The sequence below is a fragment of the Diadema setosum genome, chromosome 14, assembly GCF_964275005.1.
Source record: "Diadema setosum chromosome 14, eeDiaSeto1, whole genome shotgun sequence".
Lineage (NCBI taxonomy): Eukaryota > Metazoa > Echinodermata > Echinoidea > Diadematoida > Diadematidae > Diadema > Diadema setosum.
This window is the reverse complement of record NC_092698.1, coordinates 18,843,203-18,860,699: the sequence shown is the minus strand read 5'-3', so window position 1 is coordinate 18,860,699 and position 17,497 is coordinate 18,843,203. Positions and strand designations below refer to the sequence as shown.

At 40.4% G+C, this 17,497-nt stretch overlaps 1 protein-coding gene across 1 annotated transcript; it reads left to right on the top strand.

The window, feature by feature from the left end:
* The first annotated feature begins 10,847 nt into the window (after window positions 1-10,847).
* On the top strand, window positions 10,848-16,582 carry LOC140237755 (lactadherin-like). The gene is made up of 3 exons (XM_072317685.1): window positions 10,848-10,970; window positions 15,888-16,037; window positions 16,436-16,582. Exons 1-3 carry the CDS (start codon window positions 10,848-10,850, stop codon window positions 16,580-16,582), a joined length of 420 nt encoding a protein of 139 aa, XP_072173786.1.
* Window positions 16,583-17,497: the final 915 nt, after the last annotated feature.

Here is a 17,497-nt window from a genome sequence, read left to right as displayed (position 1 = left end):
TAACAGAAGATATTTGCAAAAACTTCAATGAACAAACACATTAAAGGTAAAAAAGGCAATGAATAAAAACCTAGGGGCTTTCTGCCAGGAGAAATTGAATACTTACATGTACATGTATCCACCCTACATTGTGTATACTTACTATACTTACAACTTGTATATATGTACATGTATCCACCCTACTTACTGTAACTAATAAATGAACAAGACCCATTAGTACAATGTCCTTGTACATACATGTAGGAGTGGCAAATAGTATTGAAATGTGAAGTACCAATAATACAGTACTACGTAAAATTCAACAAAAATGTTGTACATGTTTATACATGCCATATAAAGCAATACAGTGGACCCTCACTATGAATAAACACCATATGTCCAATGGCATTTCTTTGCCATATCAAAATCTTTTGGTTGTAGAAACAATAAAATACGTTAAAATATTCATTCCAAGCCCATGGTCAAGAAAATTACTTTGTTATTTGGATATTTCAACAACAACAGCAATCTATTATGAGAGTTCACTGTACAACTAATAAATGAACAAACCCATTAGTAAATACATGTACATTGTAGGAGTGGCAATAGTATTGAAGATGAAATGTGAAGTACTGAGTACATGTAATAATACCGTACTACTACTAGGTAAATGAAGTGCTGGAATAATTCATCACTATATCTTTTACAATTTTCCAATGTCAGCCTCACATGTGATCAGTTTGCGACTCAAACCATTCTCAGAGTTCTTGATACCCGCAAAGATTCTGCCATCGATGGTCCACGCTCGGATGACCTTTGGATTTTTTCGGACAACAGTGAAGAGGGCTTGATTTTTCTTAGTGAGATCCTCGTTAATAAAGAACTCCGACCCCTTCAGCTTACGGCGGGCAGCAATGAACATCGCTCTGGCTCGATAAGAAACAAATTTCACGATGATTGGACGAGGGCCCTTCTTGCGTGCAGGATCTGCATCTGGATTGCTCAGTGGAGGGGGAGATACTCTGTGTGATCGATCAATTTCATCTGGAGCAAGATCAACGCCAAGCTTTTCCTTTGCAAACTTACAGATGACATCATCAGTTACCTCATGTGACGATTCCTTGATGCCATAAACACGAACACTGTTTCGACGGCTGTACTGCTCAAGATGAGACATAGCATTCGTGACTCCAACCAAGGCTTCCTCAGACTTCTTGACCCGGCTCTTGAGGCTTTGGGTTTCTGCAGCCTGATCACGAACTTTGTTCTCCAGGTCTAATATCTTGCCGTCCTGCTCTTTTATTTGGCTGATGACACCCTGCATAGCGTCTTTGACTGCATCTTGAACCAGCCTGATGAACCCCTCACTCCGGTGGAGCTCAGCAGTAACAAGCCGCGCAATCTCAGCAGCATCCGTGCCAGTACTGGCAGTGGGCTTAGGCTTGGTGGGAGGCATTATATCAGACGCACAGTAATGCTCCAGCAAAACAAGTTAGTGGGACTACAGGAACTCCGACAGTAACACGTGAGCGGCACGGGCAGTTAAAACACCGAATTTACTGGAATATTGTAATGAATCATTCCTCACCCACTCAGTCGCTATCCGTCCAGGCAGAAACGGATGAAAAATAAACACTGTCTACATGATTTCAGGCAAGTTTACGAGTTTTTTTTTACTCTAATCAAACTCAAGTGGAGGAGCGCATACACGTAGGGTCGAGCACACATGTATGTGTGCACGTATGCACACGTGTGTTTCATGCATTTAGCCATGCCGGTGTTTATGAAATTGTTGCACAGTAGCATAATGTGTACAGTCGTGAAGAAAGCTTAACACTAATGCAGTACTATGACTGAATGAGTGATGAATGCAGCAGTGGCGATCAATGCATGTTGCCTATCAGGAATGACTGGCACGACTACAAAGCAGAAAAACACGCTGAATCACTGGCTCGGCTACGGCTCCATCGGGTCTGTGGCCGCTATAGACAGGTTAAAATCTACCGCGGGAAACAAAATCTGTGGCCGCTGGCCGCGTTAGACAGGTGGCCGCTATATTATTCTTATCTGAAAAAGAAATGAGGCATTCAGTCTTGTCATTGAGTTTCATGAAGTTCTTCACCATCCATTGTCGGATATCTGACGGGAACAAGGTCATCCTCATAGCTGCTGCTGTTTCTTCAGTTGGCACACTTGGATCAAATGTCACATAAAGCTGAGTGTCATTGCATAGAAGTGAGGTTCCAAACCATGTTGACGCGCTATGCTCCCAAGAGGGAAGAGTACAGTGTAAAGAGCATGGGTCCGAGGACTGAACCTTCTGGAATGCCACAGGTCGGGAAGGCCTCCTCTGACACAGTTCCATCGACGTTCACAGACTGTCTTCGGAAATGGAGATAAGATCTGAACCATTCAAGGACAGTGGCGCCAACTTTGCAATTCTGCTGCAGCCTGTGGAGGAGGACGTTGTGATCAATAATGTCAAATGCAGCTGATAGACTCAAGAGAAGTACCATGGCTGTTTTTTTTTTCAACTGCTCGCAAGATGTCATCAGCTATTTTCAGAAGAGCTGTCTCTACGCTGTGATGACGCTGTGATATGCAGACTGCATGGGCTCATAGAGGTCGCAGTCCTGAATATGTGACATTAGTATTCTGGCAACTACTTTCTCGAGGACTTTGGCAAGGAACGGCAAGTTATATGACAAGTAAAATAATATGAACACTTGTAATGCGCCGGTGTCCATCATGAATAGATGCTCATGGCGCAACAAAGAGAGGCAGAAGGAAAATACCAGTGAAAAAGATGTATGAGAAAAGGAATAAAGGAAATGTTTACAAAAAAGCTTGTCTAAATAACCAGGTTTTAAGTGAGCTCTTAAACTCACTTAGAGAGGACAGATTACGAATGTTTTGTGGGAGTCTATTCCATAGGAGTGGGCCAGCATACAGAAATGATCGATCACCCCAAGAATTATGAGTTTGTGGTACAGCAAGTAGAGATGAGTTTGAAGACCCAAGGTGCCTAGAAGGATTGTAAGGGGTAATCAAGCTACAGTTGTAGTGAGGAACAGTTCCATGTAGTGAAATGAAAAACAAATAGCAGTAACTTGAACATGATTCGATAATGAATGGGCAGCCAGTGTAGAGAGATAAGTAAGGGTGTTACATGTTTTCTCGTAGCTAGGTGACAATAAAACTAAACGGGCAGCATTGTTTTGAAGCTTTTGAAGACGGTCTACTTGTGATTTTGATGTGGTATACAGTAGAGCATTACAGAAATCCAAACGAGAAGTAATAAGTGCATGCACTATCTTTTCTGTACAAGACTGAGTGAGGTACTTTCTGATAAACCCCAAGTTACGCAATTGGTATCGTACAGACTGACAGATACTAGAGACTTGATATGACATAGACATAGTAGAATCGAAAGTAACACCAAGATTTCTGCATTTGTTAGGCAATTGAATTAATGAATCCCCTACTTTGATAATACATGCTCTAGACTTTGACAGATGGGCCTTAGAACCAAACAACATAAATTCAGACTTCGCATGGTTGACTTTGAGTGAGTGTGAGCGCATCCATGCTATAACATCCTCAATACATACTTCATGCTTCTTTACAGCAGATACAGTGTTTTCTTGACCAGGTGCGAAAGATATATACAACTGCACATCATCAGCATAACAGTGGTACTTAACAGAGTGCTTATGTAACACATGTCTGAGTTGACTGTGGTATACAGAAAAAAGCAAGGGCCCTCCTACGGATCCTTGGGGGACTCCGCTTTTGAGGTGAACTTGATCAGATTTTGCTTCATTGACACACACCAGTTGGTAGCGATCACTTAAATAAGACTCAAACCAGCTTAGGACCTTTCCCCTTAGACCAAGAGATGACATTATTTTCAAAAGTTAGAGATTGGTCGGTAACTGCTCATCTCATCCGGATTTAAGGGTGTCTTCTTCAGTACAGGAGTAACATAAGCCAGCTTCAGTTCTGGAAATTTTCCTTCCCGTAAGGAAGCATTGACTATCCTAGAGATAGAAATGGCCATCAGTTCATGATTTTATGAACCATAAGTTTCCAGAAAGGTTCATAATTAACATCCTGATCCAGGCATTTCCATATCAAGTGATGTGCGCATACACATTTTACTGCTAACCTACCACTTTAAGAACTCGTACAACTGTAGCTATTTCTGTTTGGAAATATACAATATCTACACTGAGTAGATATTGCACATCTGGTTTCACATGTTAAATGGATAGCTCTTTTACCACATTACGTATCGGTATTATGATACCCAGCACTTATCTTGTATCATTTTGAAAAGTGGAAAAATGAGCAAAGTAAATGGGATAACCCTAGAATTGCCCACCCGGTGCTCTAGAAAGCCCTAGTAATATAGTGTTCGTCCTAGAAACCCTTAATTCTCAATGCTCAATCAATGCTCTCGGGTTCGAATCCTGATGAAATCCCATTTTCTTTGCTCATTTTTTTCAATAATAAATTATATTCTTTTCTGGTCAGTTTGCTTCTCTTTGCGTTTGTTACATACTCAAAAAGCTGCATCACTTCGGTGATCCCTCACATTTATCCCCAAGTTGAATTATCCGTCGGGTGTATGTCGGGTTTAAGTGTGTGGGTGTGTGTCACACACACACAGACTGCTATAGCTTCTGACCATTCGAACAAAAGGGTTTCTAGGACAAACGCTGTGCGAGGGCTTTCTATAGCTCAGTCGGTAGAGCACCGGGCTGTAGCAATCCGGAGGTCTCGGGTTCGAATCCTGATGGAATTTCATTTTCTCTGCTAATTTTCCACTACTAAATCATATTAATTTCTGGTCAGTTTCCTTCTGTTTGAGTTTGAAAAGTGTTGACAATATCAATTACAGTATGTCTTCACTAGTACTGGTATAAAGACTATAGTTGACTCATCTTTTCTAACATGTTGAAGATAATCATTCTCGTCTGAACCATGAAAAACGAATAATATCACAGCCAATTTAAAAAAAAAATGTATTCAACAAATTGCAAAGGTTTTTCTTATCTAGAAGTTTGATTATTGCACTTTATGGATATTTTCTTATTACACTTTTCCCCAAGGCATCATCTATTACATAAAATAACTTTTTACTATTTCCATTGATATAAGCAAAAATTTCTTCTCATGATATTTATTTTTGTTTTGTTTTTTTATACATTTCTATATTGTACTAATTTTCTTCCTCATCAATTTATTATTTTTTTGGCAGCATCATACGATCCCGAAGTTTGCCCTCATCTCACCAAAGCCCCATGCCCTTCTGTGCTGTCAGATGATGGTGCCGTTATTCAGTACATACCTAAACCCATAAAGTCAGACGCATACACTTTACCACAGCTTCCGCCGGAAGTGAAGCTCCCCGAAAACCTAAAACGATACGTCTGCACAAGACCAGGTAAGTTCTTACATCTCAAAGTGAATATACATAGAGAGTCTCGACTGAGTGGTTTGGTACAATACCTCGTAGACAAGCCATGCATCTGCACATTTTCATCCTTACATGATCAGTATGAGGATGTAATCATTCAACTGTTTATAATCAATTTATTCCAGAGGTTGGTGAAAAAGAAAAGGTTAGTAGTTAATATAATTTCACGAGATACAACTCAAGTAATATAAATATACAACGTATATACAACTTGTGTTATGTTTAGTTTACTGTGTATGCGCTGTTTATCCAGGTCTGACAAATCCAAGGCATTTTCTTTATTACGACAACGACTCTGTGTTGAGATAAACACCCGAACAGCGTTAAGAAGTAATAGTTATCATTATGTTTTTTCAAACAGAGGAATAGTTTACTTTGGCATACTTTGCATTTTGACTTCTGTAATTAATTGTTGTAGATGATGTGTCAGGGCAGAAAAATGCAAAACAAGCAAAGAAACTTGAATAAGTTTTATCTACCATCGTATATCAAAGGAAAACTATAATGTTTAAACATTCATCTATCCTTCATTCGCGTATCTCAGCCTGTCTGTCTGATCCGTGTCTTCACCAGTCTCGATGTACGGAGACCGATGAGGGTTTCAACTGCACTTGTCGCGACGGTTTGCGAGGTCCACGGTGTGAAATAGGTGATTAACAGAATACCTGATTTCTTTGTTTTTATTAGATGTCTTCTTGTTGCTTTTTGGTCTGAAAAGGTTATTTATTGCCGAAGATTTTTATTGTGCTGATAGTATAACTTAACCAATTTTATCTCTTTTCTAATCATACTAAATTGTGATAGAAATTGATGTGTAATGCATTCTCCGCTCCATTACTTTTACTGCTACACTGTATTATGTATATTGTTTTCTATTTGAAGCATATATATGGATAGGGATGTTGCTTTTGTTTTAATGTTTGTGTAAGAATGATATTTTCATTTGAATTTTCTTGGGCTTCTTGACCATCCCTCCCAGCTGCTTTCATCGAAACCGTCACCCTTCTTGGAGGAAAAAGCGGTGAAGGGAGAATCGCCTTTGCCCCTCGTTTCAGCCCAGGCACACTTAGACTTATACACCAAGATGGATGGACATCAAATGCCTCTCGTCTGGTCTGCCAGTACCTCGGATTCCAGGGAGCTTACGCAACAGTCAGTGGGAACCTCTACGGCGAATCGTCACAAGACTTCAAAGCTAAAGTGGGCGTGGTCAGTTGCCCACCAAACGCCACTAATATCACTGACTGTTGGATGGACGAAGAGACAAATGATGGCGTAGATGTTACTATTGGCATCGTGTGTTGTACAGGTGAGACGTTTCAGCACGTGGACTATACGTAGTGTTTGCGTGTTTGTTTGTTTGTTTGTTCTCAGTTTCCCTTTGACAATATGGCTGATTACCCATATTCAGATGTTCTAACTGGTCTTCCATGGGGTCCACGTACTTGAGTGAGAGGGAGCACTTCACCATGTGTATGTACGTGCATGATTGTATGTGCACGTGCCTTTGTGTGTTATCTTAGTGATGTCAACAAAGACTAGAGAAAGTGAAATACAACCATACCCACATCCTCAGATATTCACACACGAATACATCCATACACAGCACACATAAGCACACACGCACACATACATACGTACATATATTTCTCTATTCTCTATAAGTTGTGAAATATGATGGAACCGCAAAAGCAAAGCTTGTAACCGCAGGTTCCATGAAAAAATACCGGTGTAAATTTGCTATGCAAAATTATATTCAATCAGCAAAAGAAAAAGAATAAAGTGAACACTTTTTCAAGTTAATATTTTTCATAGAATATCAACCCGATAGGCCAATAAAAATGAAAACGTAAGGCATGAGTGAACACATTAGTTTTTTTCTCTTCCAAGGCACAAAAGTAAAAGTTTCAAAAAAGAACAAGCAGTCATTCATGCATAGGTGCTCTTCCATATAACAATAAGAACAAAATATAAAAACTTAAGTTGCAAATATGACCCTATAATCGCTATAATGTCTTTGTAGCCCCACAGATAACGAAAGCCTAAGTATAACGGAGGAAAATAAACAGTCTTCTGTCAAATCCAAATTCAAATGAAATTTCAGAAGGAGTAATATCAACGTAAATGATAGAAGTTTGAATCTATATTTGAAATAAGAAAAATTAAAGACAATTTTTGGTTCTTGAATTTGTATCATCAATTCTTAAATCCCTAAATCAAAGAATGATCTAAAGAAATTCTGTACATTTAACCACCTTTGTTGTATTACTCCCTATGTCATTTGAAGTTTGAGTTCACAGACAATTCCTATTTTCCCCTTTATTTTCCCACTATGTTTTGTTTGAGGCTATACAGAGGTAAACAGAACGCAAACTCAGTTTTTGTTCTTTCATTCATGTATCTCCTTGCGCTAAACTGCTTTTTTTTTGTTATCATTTTTATCTTGAAGATCTTTTTGCAAATGAAAGAGAACATGTCAATTTGTTCAAATTGTACTTTTGTGGCATGGAGGATAAAAACTAATGTGTTCACTCATGCGTAAAGTTTCCCTTTGGATTCACCTACTTAGTTAAAAGCCATTTACCTTTTATTATGGTATGATACATTGATTTCTATTTAAAAGAATACCTTCTATGAAAAATAAGAACTTGAAAAAAAAAAGTTCACTCTCTTTCCTTCTTTTTTTTTTTGAGTGTATGTATAACACAAATATTCTTAGATAAAGTGAAATAACGGTACGCAATGTCTCAATTTTATTTGCTCCTGTCAAATTTTCCCCTTAGCGAGTCCCAGCATGTCTTCTGGAAGTCCTCTTGGTCTCGAAAATGGCGCCATTCCGGACTCAAGCATCACCGCTTCATCCTTCTACAGAGAGGGTCTTAGCCCCCCAAAGGGCCGTCTCAGCGCACCTGACGCGTGGTGTCCCCTCCACGAAAACACAGATCAGTGGCTACAGGTTCAGTTCGAATCAACCTGTCTGGTGACAGGTGTCATCACGCTGGGAAGGGGGTTAGGTAGCTCTTATGTGACGTCATATAAACTATCGTCCAGCGTAGACAACGTAGTTTGGACAGAATATTTGGATCCTTTTACAGGTAGCGTCAAGGTGAGTTTGATGTCTCTGAAACCAATGCGTACATGTCGGCAAAGATAGGAATGTGACACAAAATAAAACAGTAGAGATAACAAGAAGAGTAATGTGTATCCAACAAAAGGCAATATGTATCACGAAAAGAAGTTACAATATGCCCATGAGCATGGGTAAATGTCATCGGCCAAATAATTGTTTATTTCACCACTCAATTATGGAGTGGGGAAGTTGCCACCAACACTGACGAAATAGACGGCGATGAATTGAACATAGAATGAATGGTGACAGAAACCACGACAGTGTCATTTGACTCATATCCCTTTCGAATATGTACCTCCTTTACTTTAGAAAAATATTCTAGCTATATCCTGGACAGTAGATATAAAATTAAATTCTTGAACAACTCATGTACAAAGTACATGAGCGGAAATGATGAATTTAACTGAAACATTAACATACCACAGAGCGGTCTTTTGGCTGTGACTACAGAATTATCCTGTATATTTCGGCTCAGGGTTTTTTTGGGGTTTTTTTTGTTAATACCACTAACTAAAAACAAACAAACAAACAAAAAACAATGCGAACGATTCTCTATTCTGTTCTGATGGGTTTCTCGCAATGCCAGTTAGCTTATATTCATAGTTGGACAAGCTCACTTTTCACTACCTCATAGAAACACTGACAAGTGTTGATGTAAAGCTAAATGGTTGTAGTGATCACAATTTCATACGGGGAACAAGTAAAACTTTAATGATGGTTTGTAGAAAATCCTGCAGTAATTGTGAGATATCGCTTAGTTAACGATGGAAAGATAAAATGGCACGGTTGCTTGTGGATAGAAAAAGAAATGGGCTTGATGAATGGAAATAGCTTTGAGACCCAGTGCATTGGAAAACAGCACCTATTGTGAATTTGAAGTTATCATTAGTTTGAAATGATGATGATGTTCATGAAAGTATCTTTTGCATACTAGCGTTTACGTTCGTGTGAACAGAATAGTTCCAAGAGGGAACCTCGCTGTTTGACAGAGGCAAATTTTCAGCAAATTAGTTTTGAGACTGGGTTATTCTGTTTCTTTTTCTTTTACCAGTGTTCTGCATAATATTCTTGAATTCTAAGGTTTTCCCTGCGAATTATGATACGACGAGTCAAGTAAGGCACTACTTCAGGAGAGCCATAACAGCACTTTTCATTCGACTCCATCCGAATACTTATAATTCAATGTGTCTCAGACTGGAACTGATCGGGTATGGACCTTTGCAAGACAATGTCGGTAAATATACTTACTTCTCTGACATGTAAACCAAACAATCATAGTATATATATATATATATATATATATATATATATATATATATATATATATATATATATATATATATATATATATATATATATATATATATACATATCTAAATCGACCCTAACTTTTATTAATGGTGTTTCGGACTACAAATATAATCAAATTACTTTTTTGCTTCCACCAAAGAATAAAAGTTAAATATAAACTCATTTGATGAATCACTGAAATTGTAAACTAAACCATATCAATCATGCAAATATTGATGTTCATAATAAAGTGCTTCAAATATCGCACACTCTGACTGAAATGTAAGAAGGAAAACATTAAATATTTGATAAGTTAATTAGACATTAAAATGATGATAAAAGAAAATTCTGCAAAAAGAAATGTCAGGACTCGGTGTAACGTATTTTATATTGAATCGAGGGGAAAATATTATTTTGCATGGCCACACATATGTAAGAAATGATGATATCTAACATGGAGGAATACCTATATGTTTTATTGGGTGGATGAAATTGGCAGTGTGAAAAAAAAAATGGCACACACGCACGCACACACACACACACACACACCCACACACACATCTAAACTTGCGACCAATGTCTCTAATTGCCTTTTAAAGACAGAACCAATTTGAAATACAGCTCGAAATATGCAATAACTTGCACTTGGACAGCGTTTTCTTACACTCTGGAACAAACAAGATAGCTCACATGCATCCATATTCATATACATATTATGTATGTTTGGATGAGTGAGTATCTGTGTGTTCGTCTAGCTGTGGTATGTCTTTTTGTAAAACGCATTTGAATCCGAAAGCGTATATTCGATTTTGTAAAAGCCATTCATACTGAAGATACCGTCGCCATTGCAAACACTCGTCACAATGGTTTTTAATTTTAGCCGCCATCAATCACGATAGCGAGGTCTGTCCACTCGATCATGGAGTCCCTCTCGGTGTCGAAGATGGTCGGATTCCCGACTCCAGCATGTCGGCTTCCTCCACGTGGAGTCATGTCACCCTAGCGCGTTATGGCAGGCTAAACAAACAACCTGGAGGTCACGAGGGAGTATGGATACCTTATGAATTTGATCAAGACAGCTGGTTGAAGGTAAGGACTGGTTCCTGCCTCTATTCTTTACGAGAAGTAAAAGTGAGTTTTCTTATACGTGCATATTATAGGGTATAGCTGTCCGACAGACTGAACCGTCGGCTCGTATACATAGATATGTAAATATACACTCAGCAAAAAAAAAAAAAAAAGACAAAGACAAAGTAAACGCTTTATAGAGTTCATATTTTTCATAGAAGATTTTGATGAACATTAATGTATGATAAATCATATTAAAGGTAGTTTGATTGGCTATCAAACTAGTAGGTCAATATAAAGTGAAACTTTCCGCATGTGTGAACACCTTTGTTTTTTCCTCCAAGGCACAAAAGTACAAATCGCAAAAATTGACACGTTGTCTTACATTTGCAAATGCCTTTTAAGATAACAATGATAAGAAAAGACCCGTCTAGAGACATGAAGGTAATAGCAATTTTTTTCTTTTTATTTTTTTATAGCCTCAAACAAAATCAGAGTTATGTTTCGTTTCATTCCGAAGTATGTTGTTGCTGTTATTTGAATTTATTTGGCGTTTATCATTCCCCTAGGAATAGGCTACTTACGCCAAGTCGAAGTAAGTCCATTCTCCTGTAGTCTGGCTTCCAGACCCTGCTCGTACCATTTTGCAATACAGTGGACTCCAGTTATAACGAAGTCCTCGGGATCGGCAGTTTTCTTTCGTTATATGTAAATTTCGTTGTAACCGAACAAATAAACAATAAACGTACATAGAATGTACAACATTGTATCAAGAATCTTTACTTCGTAAAAACAGGAATTTCATTATGACCGTCTTCGTTATAACGGGAGTGCACTGTACAGGATATTGACGCCCTCAACGTTATAGCCCTCAAACTATGTTTCCTCAGTGAGCAAATTTGAAAAGGGGAAAACGATAAGTATTTCTTTCGATATCCTGGAGAAAACATGCTGTGGTAATGAATAAGTCCTAACATCTACAATGTACATGATGTAAAAGCGTGTAAATGACGGCTTTTCGACTGGACTTAGGCCTACTTGTGAAAATCACGGAGAGAGCCTTTCGCGTTTCGAGTCACTTCTTCAGATCTGTCTGGCTGGCGAGCATTTACCCGTCAAGGGTGAATGGGCGATGCTAAGGCCCGGTCCCACTGGCCGATGGACACAAAACGTATGCAGAAAGGACACAGCGGACGAGCAAAATTCGGGGATGGCTCCATCCACTTTCATCCGCTCCAGAAATTGACAAAATTCGCGAAAATTGGCGAAAACAGAACGGAAAAAGAACGGACGTGGGTAGTATGTAGCGGGGATGTTAAACGGATGTTCATCGGAAGCCTAGCGGATGAAAGCGGATGGAAGGGGATGACAGCTCCGAAGGGGTTACCGGAGATAATTGCGAAACGGACGCATAGCGGAAAGAGCGAATGTAGAGCGGATGAAGCGGATACATCACGTACGCCTAACAGAAACAAACGCTTTGTCCGTTCTAAATACTTTACATACGAGATGCATACGCTTACATCCTTTCTATTTCCGTGCTATTAACGATGTATAGACGTTCCATGTACCATGTCTTTCCTCCCTCTTTCCGTTTTCAGCTGCAGCGGATGTGAGTTGCGAGGATGCCCAGAGGATGCAGAGAGGATACAGCGGACGTTTAAGGGATGATAACGGACATACAACGTTTGTTGCTCGTATGTCGCGGATTTACATCGTACACGGTGGAAAGTTCATCCGTTCTAAAAGTTTTAAGCAGCTTAAAACTTTTTGCGCGGATGAAATCACAGTGGACGGATGCTCGATGGATAGAGCGTATGCAACACGTATGCGATGAGTACACAGCGGATGCGTAGCGTTTTCCAACGGATGGTAAGATTTTTTACGTTTTACATCCTCTTTGCATCCGTAAGTGCAGTGGGACCGGGCCTTTAAGGCCGTGTCACATCTTTCCGGGCAAGCCTTGCGTGCGACTTGCGAAGAACAATAGTTACGTTCAGACGGCAGACCCTAACCTCGAGGTTAGGAAACCTCGAGGTTCAGCTCTTGCTCTCTAACTAAGACGTGTGTCCACACGACGAATCTTAACCTCGAGGTTACGAAACCTCGAGGTTAAGCTTCTGCCCCCCGTAACTACGAGTGGGTCCCACTCGATGTTAAACCCACAAAACCGGAAGTTTCAGCCCACACTGCTAACAAGGCGTCTATTTCTTCTTTAGTCCAACCCTGTCGGACTCGCTTACCGGTACTCTTTTTCCCACCGGCGGCACCAGCTTCCTCTGTCATGGTATGCAGAGATAGCACTGCAATGATGAGTTTATGCTTTATGAAGATATTCGTCGAGAACAATTTTTTTAGCGTCGGAGAAGAATATAGAATACAGTAGCGAGTTCGACGTGTTCAGTTTCAGAGATCAAGCGCATGGAAAGAAAAGATGATGTTGTGATGTGCGTCATAGGTTTTTCACCTCGGGCGCACGTGTAGTGTATTTGTGGTGTACGTTTGGGAGGTTGACCCGGAAGCAGAGGGAAATTGTGGGGCTGGAGTTCACGGCGAGGTCACTCTTAACTTCGAGTTCGTTGTTTTTTGTGTCCACACGGTGCTTAACTACGAGTGGGGACCCCCCCCCCCCCGCGGCTCGTGGTTAGAGCGCTAACCATAAGATTTCTCGTGGCTCGAAACATCGAGCAAACCTCGAGGTTTGCTAACTACGAGTGCGTCTTCACGGTCCCTAACTACAAGCTCTAACCTCGAAGTTTCCTAACCTCGAGGTTAAGGGCTCCCGTCTGAACGTAACTATTTTTTACTACCCGGAGGTCCCCGTAGATGAGCCGCACATGAAAGTCCCTAGCACGTATCTCACCCGTAGTCGCCCGGAGGTGCGCACGCAAATCTTTTTACCCGCAACCATGTTTAGGTCCTGTCACACCTTTCCGGGCAAGCTACGCGGGCTTGATGCGTGTAGGGATTTTCCAGCATACCGGACAATTTCTGAGGGCGGACAAGGATTGGGCGAATCAGTGCATGTGTCTTACTTGCTGGACGCGTTCTACTTAAATTCTATTTACGGGTATAACGTCGCATGGGGGCTGACAACTCAGTGAAGGAATTCCTCTGAAGGAATGGCAACAGCCCCACGGAATGTCATTATCTTGGCTGCATACGGGGACTACGAAGTACCTGCGTGGGAGTTGCCTGCGAGGTGCTGCCGCTAAGGGCCTATATCCTACTGGCGTTCTGCGTGGACCTCTCCGGGCATGCCCGCGACTCACCCGGAAAAAGTTTTGGTCATGCTCAAAACTTGGCTGTCAAGTGCGGACCAACTGCGGAGAGCTCCGGGTAGCAAATTAAAATTGTTTCCCCGCAAGTAAAACCGTAAAACTTCCCCAGAAACGGTATGACAGGGGCTTGAGCATGCTCACAACTTGTTCCGAGTGAGTCGTGGGGGTTCGCTCGCAGAGATGCACGCAGAACAGCAGGAGGAGACCCTTACCGGCAGCACCTCGCAGACAAATCCAACGCAGGCACTTCTCAGTACCCATAAGTCGCTCGTAACAGAAAACGGATTGGTTTCACAGCTCTCACGCAGGTCACACGGAATGCACGCAAGTAGAAGCTAAGAAGCATGCGTCTAGTAGGTAAGAAACAAGTGCGAAACTTGAAAACATTCTTGGTCGCCTGCGAAAAATCTTTTGCGTGCTGAAAAAATACCTCCTCGCCACAAGCCCGCTTGGCTTGCCCGGAAAGGTGTGACATGACCTTAACTGCCTTAATTGTCTGCACGTTGAGGAATTTTGCGGATCACCGACTTGTATGTTGGTAAAGGTTGTTCACTCACCTGAAGAACACGGGGCACCACTTTGAGACAAAGGACCGATATTATTGACAATGAAACCAGATGGTTTGAAAGAGGACTCCGTGAAGCTGTGTATGTGAATGCAGAAATCCTTCCCTCAACAGGGGAGGGAGACTCTGACACAACCTTTCACCAACAGACAAGTCTATCGGTGATCCGCAAATATATAGCGTGTTTTCGCTCAGCAACGTACGGGGGTTTCAACGACGTGGGAACGATCTCCTGCTATGTCCGCCGTGCTCAAAGAACACTCCCTACGAAGTGGTTTCGCTGAACGCGGACGTACGTAGACTGCCTGACGTCAGCTGCAGCTTGCAGATCTATGCAAACGATTCACAATGCACATCTCACGACTCACGAGCGGCGAGCCTTGTTCTTCGATGTTTTAAGCTCCTCATAGTTACTTCAAAGTTTAACAATTACTCATTCAATTTCATATTACGGTATAACATTTTCATTTCAATTATACCCATATAGTTGAAAAAACTCTCCAAAGAGCTCTGAAAATTGGTCGAATCCATTGTGATTGTAGGGCCAAACCACCCGGTTACAGACGACGGAACCTGGATCTGAATGCACGTGTGATTCAATCATGCGTGGTGTCTACAAGCGCGCTGATTGGTTGTTGATTCTGGGTCCGGCCTCGTTGCGACCGACATAAATCTGGGCAAGACCCGTTCCAGAATTCTACGCTACGGCAGGCTGCCCGCTGTTACTATAGTAACGTGTCGATTTTTGCGCACGGACCGCAAATTCTACGTCCGTGCTGAGGATGCGAAAACCGCCTAATAAAGGCAGTAACATCGCCCATTCACCCTCCACGTAATGCTCGCCAGCCGCCACCCAGACAGAGCTGAAGAAGTGACACGGACGAGTCACGAAACTGCTCTCTCCATGATTTTCACAAGTAAGTCCAGTCGAACAGATTTAATTTACACGCTTTTAGCATACTACCTTGATGAATCAAAATCTACATCGATATCTACAATGTACTTTCGGTCGATTTCAAATTCTTCTCTCATCATTGTTCAGCTGAGCTCTATTCTGTTATCTTTGTATTTTTGCAAATGGTTTTATTTTAGATTGACCTCGGGGAAGTGTTCATGGTCACGGGTGTTATTACCCAAGGAAGAGCAAATGGTGACATGTGGGCGACGTCTATGTCCATCTCCACGTCGTTGAATGATATCGACTGGATTTTTGCTATTGACCCGTTGTCCCATCAACCCAAGGTAAGCTTGATGTTTCCGAGTTGTTCAATGATTACACTGTAATGTTTTTTCATCATTTTACTTCCATCATGCTCAATATTTCCTGAAAGATGATCAACTGCAGTTCATCAGTTTTAAATTTACAGAATATCGAGGAAAATATGCTGCTATATACTTTACTGAGAATTATATAACATGCCTTTACAGCTACAGTAAGAATACATTTTCATAAACTGACTTTGTAAAACCTGATGTAAAATACTGTGTTTTCTTTTCATTTCTTGTTGAGAACGTTAACACGTGTCTTTCTAAACTAATAATTGTTATATGATAAAGAATAATATCACATGTTAACGGTAAGCAATATGTTATATTTGTGTGTGTGTGCGTGTGTGTGTGACACATTGGCATCATCCCAGGTGTATCCAGCAAATTATGACAGATATACCCACGTGACTTCGATGCTACCTAACCCATTGAGGGCGCGTTACGTCAGGATCCATCCAGTCACATTCACGACTCCCTCTCCAGCGATGAGAGTCGAAGTTCTGGGCCGTGTAATTTGAAGGTTTCTTAATGATCCCTTAACTTAAAGGACAAGTTCACCTTCATATACATGTGGATTGAGTGAAGGCAACAATGTTAGTAGAACACATCATTGAAAGTTTGTCGAAAATCCAGCAATCCGTTCAAAAGTTATGAATTTTTAAAATATCTGTGCGATCACTGCTGGGGGAGAAGACTACTACAGTGTATGATGTCACATGCGTACAACGATATAAGGAAAATAAAAAGAGAATTTCACAAAACTTGACTTTTTGAATAACGTGCACATTTCCTCGACTTGTTACTGACTTATGTTAGGGGTAATATTATTCCCCCTGACTTCTGAAAGAGAGAAGTCGAGTGTTCTTTTATTATGTGAGAAAAGTGAGAATATCCTGAATTTTCTTTATACTTTCTTCATATAGTTGTACTCATATGACATCACAAGCTATAGTAGTCTTCTCATCCAGCCATGACTGAGCAGAAACTTCAAAAATTCATAAGTTTTGAACGGATTGTCCGATTTTCCTCAAACTCTTATTGATGTGTTCCACTAATATTGCTGCATTCACTCAACCCACATGTCTATGAAGGTGAACTTGTCCTTTAAGTGCGTATGTTCTTCTTCTTCTTTTTTTTTTAATGTGAAATATTTTTTGGGGAATATTTATGTCCTTACATTTTACCAACTTAAGCTTGTTAAAGCGTTAATAAAGACAATAACATGTTAAATGAAACTTGACGACATGCTATTGTTGTAATAAGTTGTTTCTAACTTTTAGTGATGAAATGTAATAAAGTTTTGGAAAACTGGATTGAATTTCGTGTAATACAAATTGTATGGTTCTGTTTTAAAATTATTGGAAACTAACTTGATTTTCGTGTAATAAGAAGTCTCAAGGTGTTATTACATTTATGTTAGAACTTCTGAATGT

Excerpts from the sequence above, each read along its gene's own strand:
- LOC140237755 (XM_072317685.1), top strand. The coding sequence starts at position 10,848 with ATGTCGGCTTCCTCCACGTGGAGTCATGTCACCCTAGCGCGTTATGGC. Across the intron at positions 10,971-15,887 it reads ATCAAGACAGCTGGTTGAAG|ATTGACCTCGGGGAAGTGTT; the intron begins GTAAGGACTGGT and ends GTTTTATTTTAG. Across the intron at positions 16,038-16,435 it reads CGTTGTCCCATCAACCCAAG|GTGTATCCAGCAAATTATGA; the intron begins GTAAGCTTGATG and ends GCATCATCCCAG.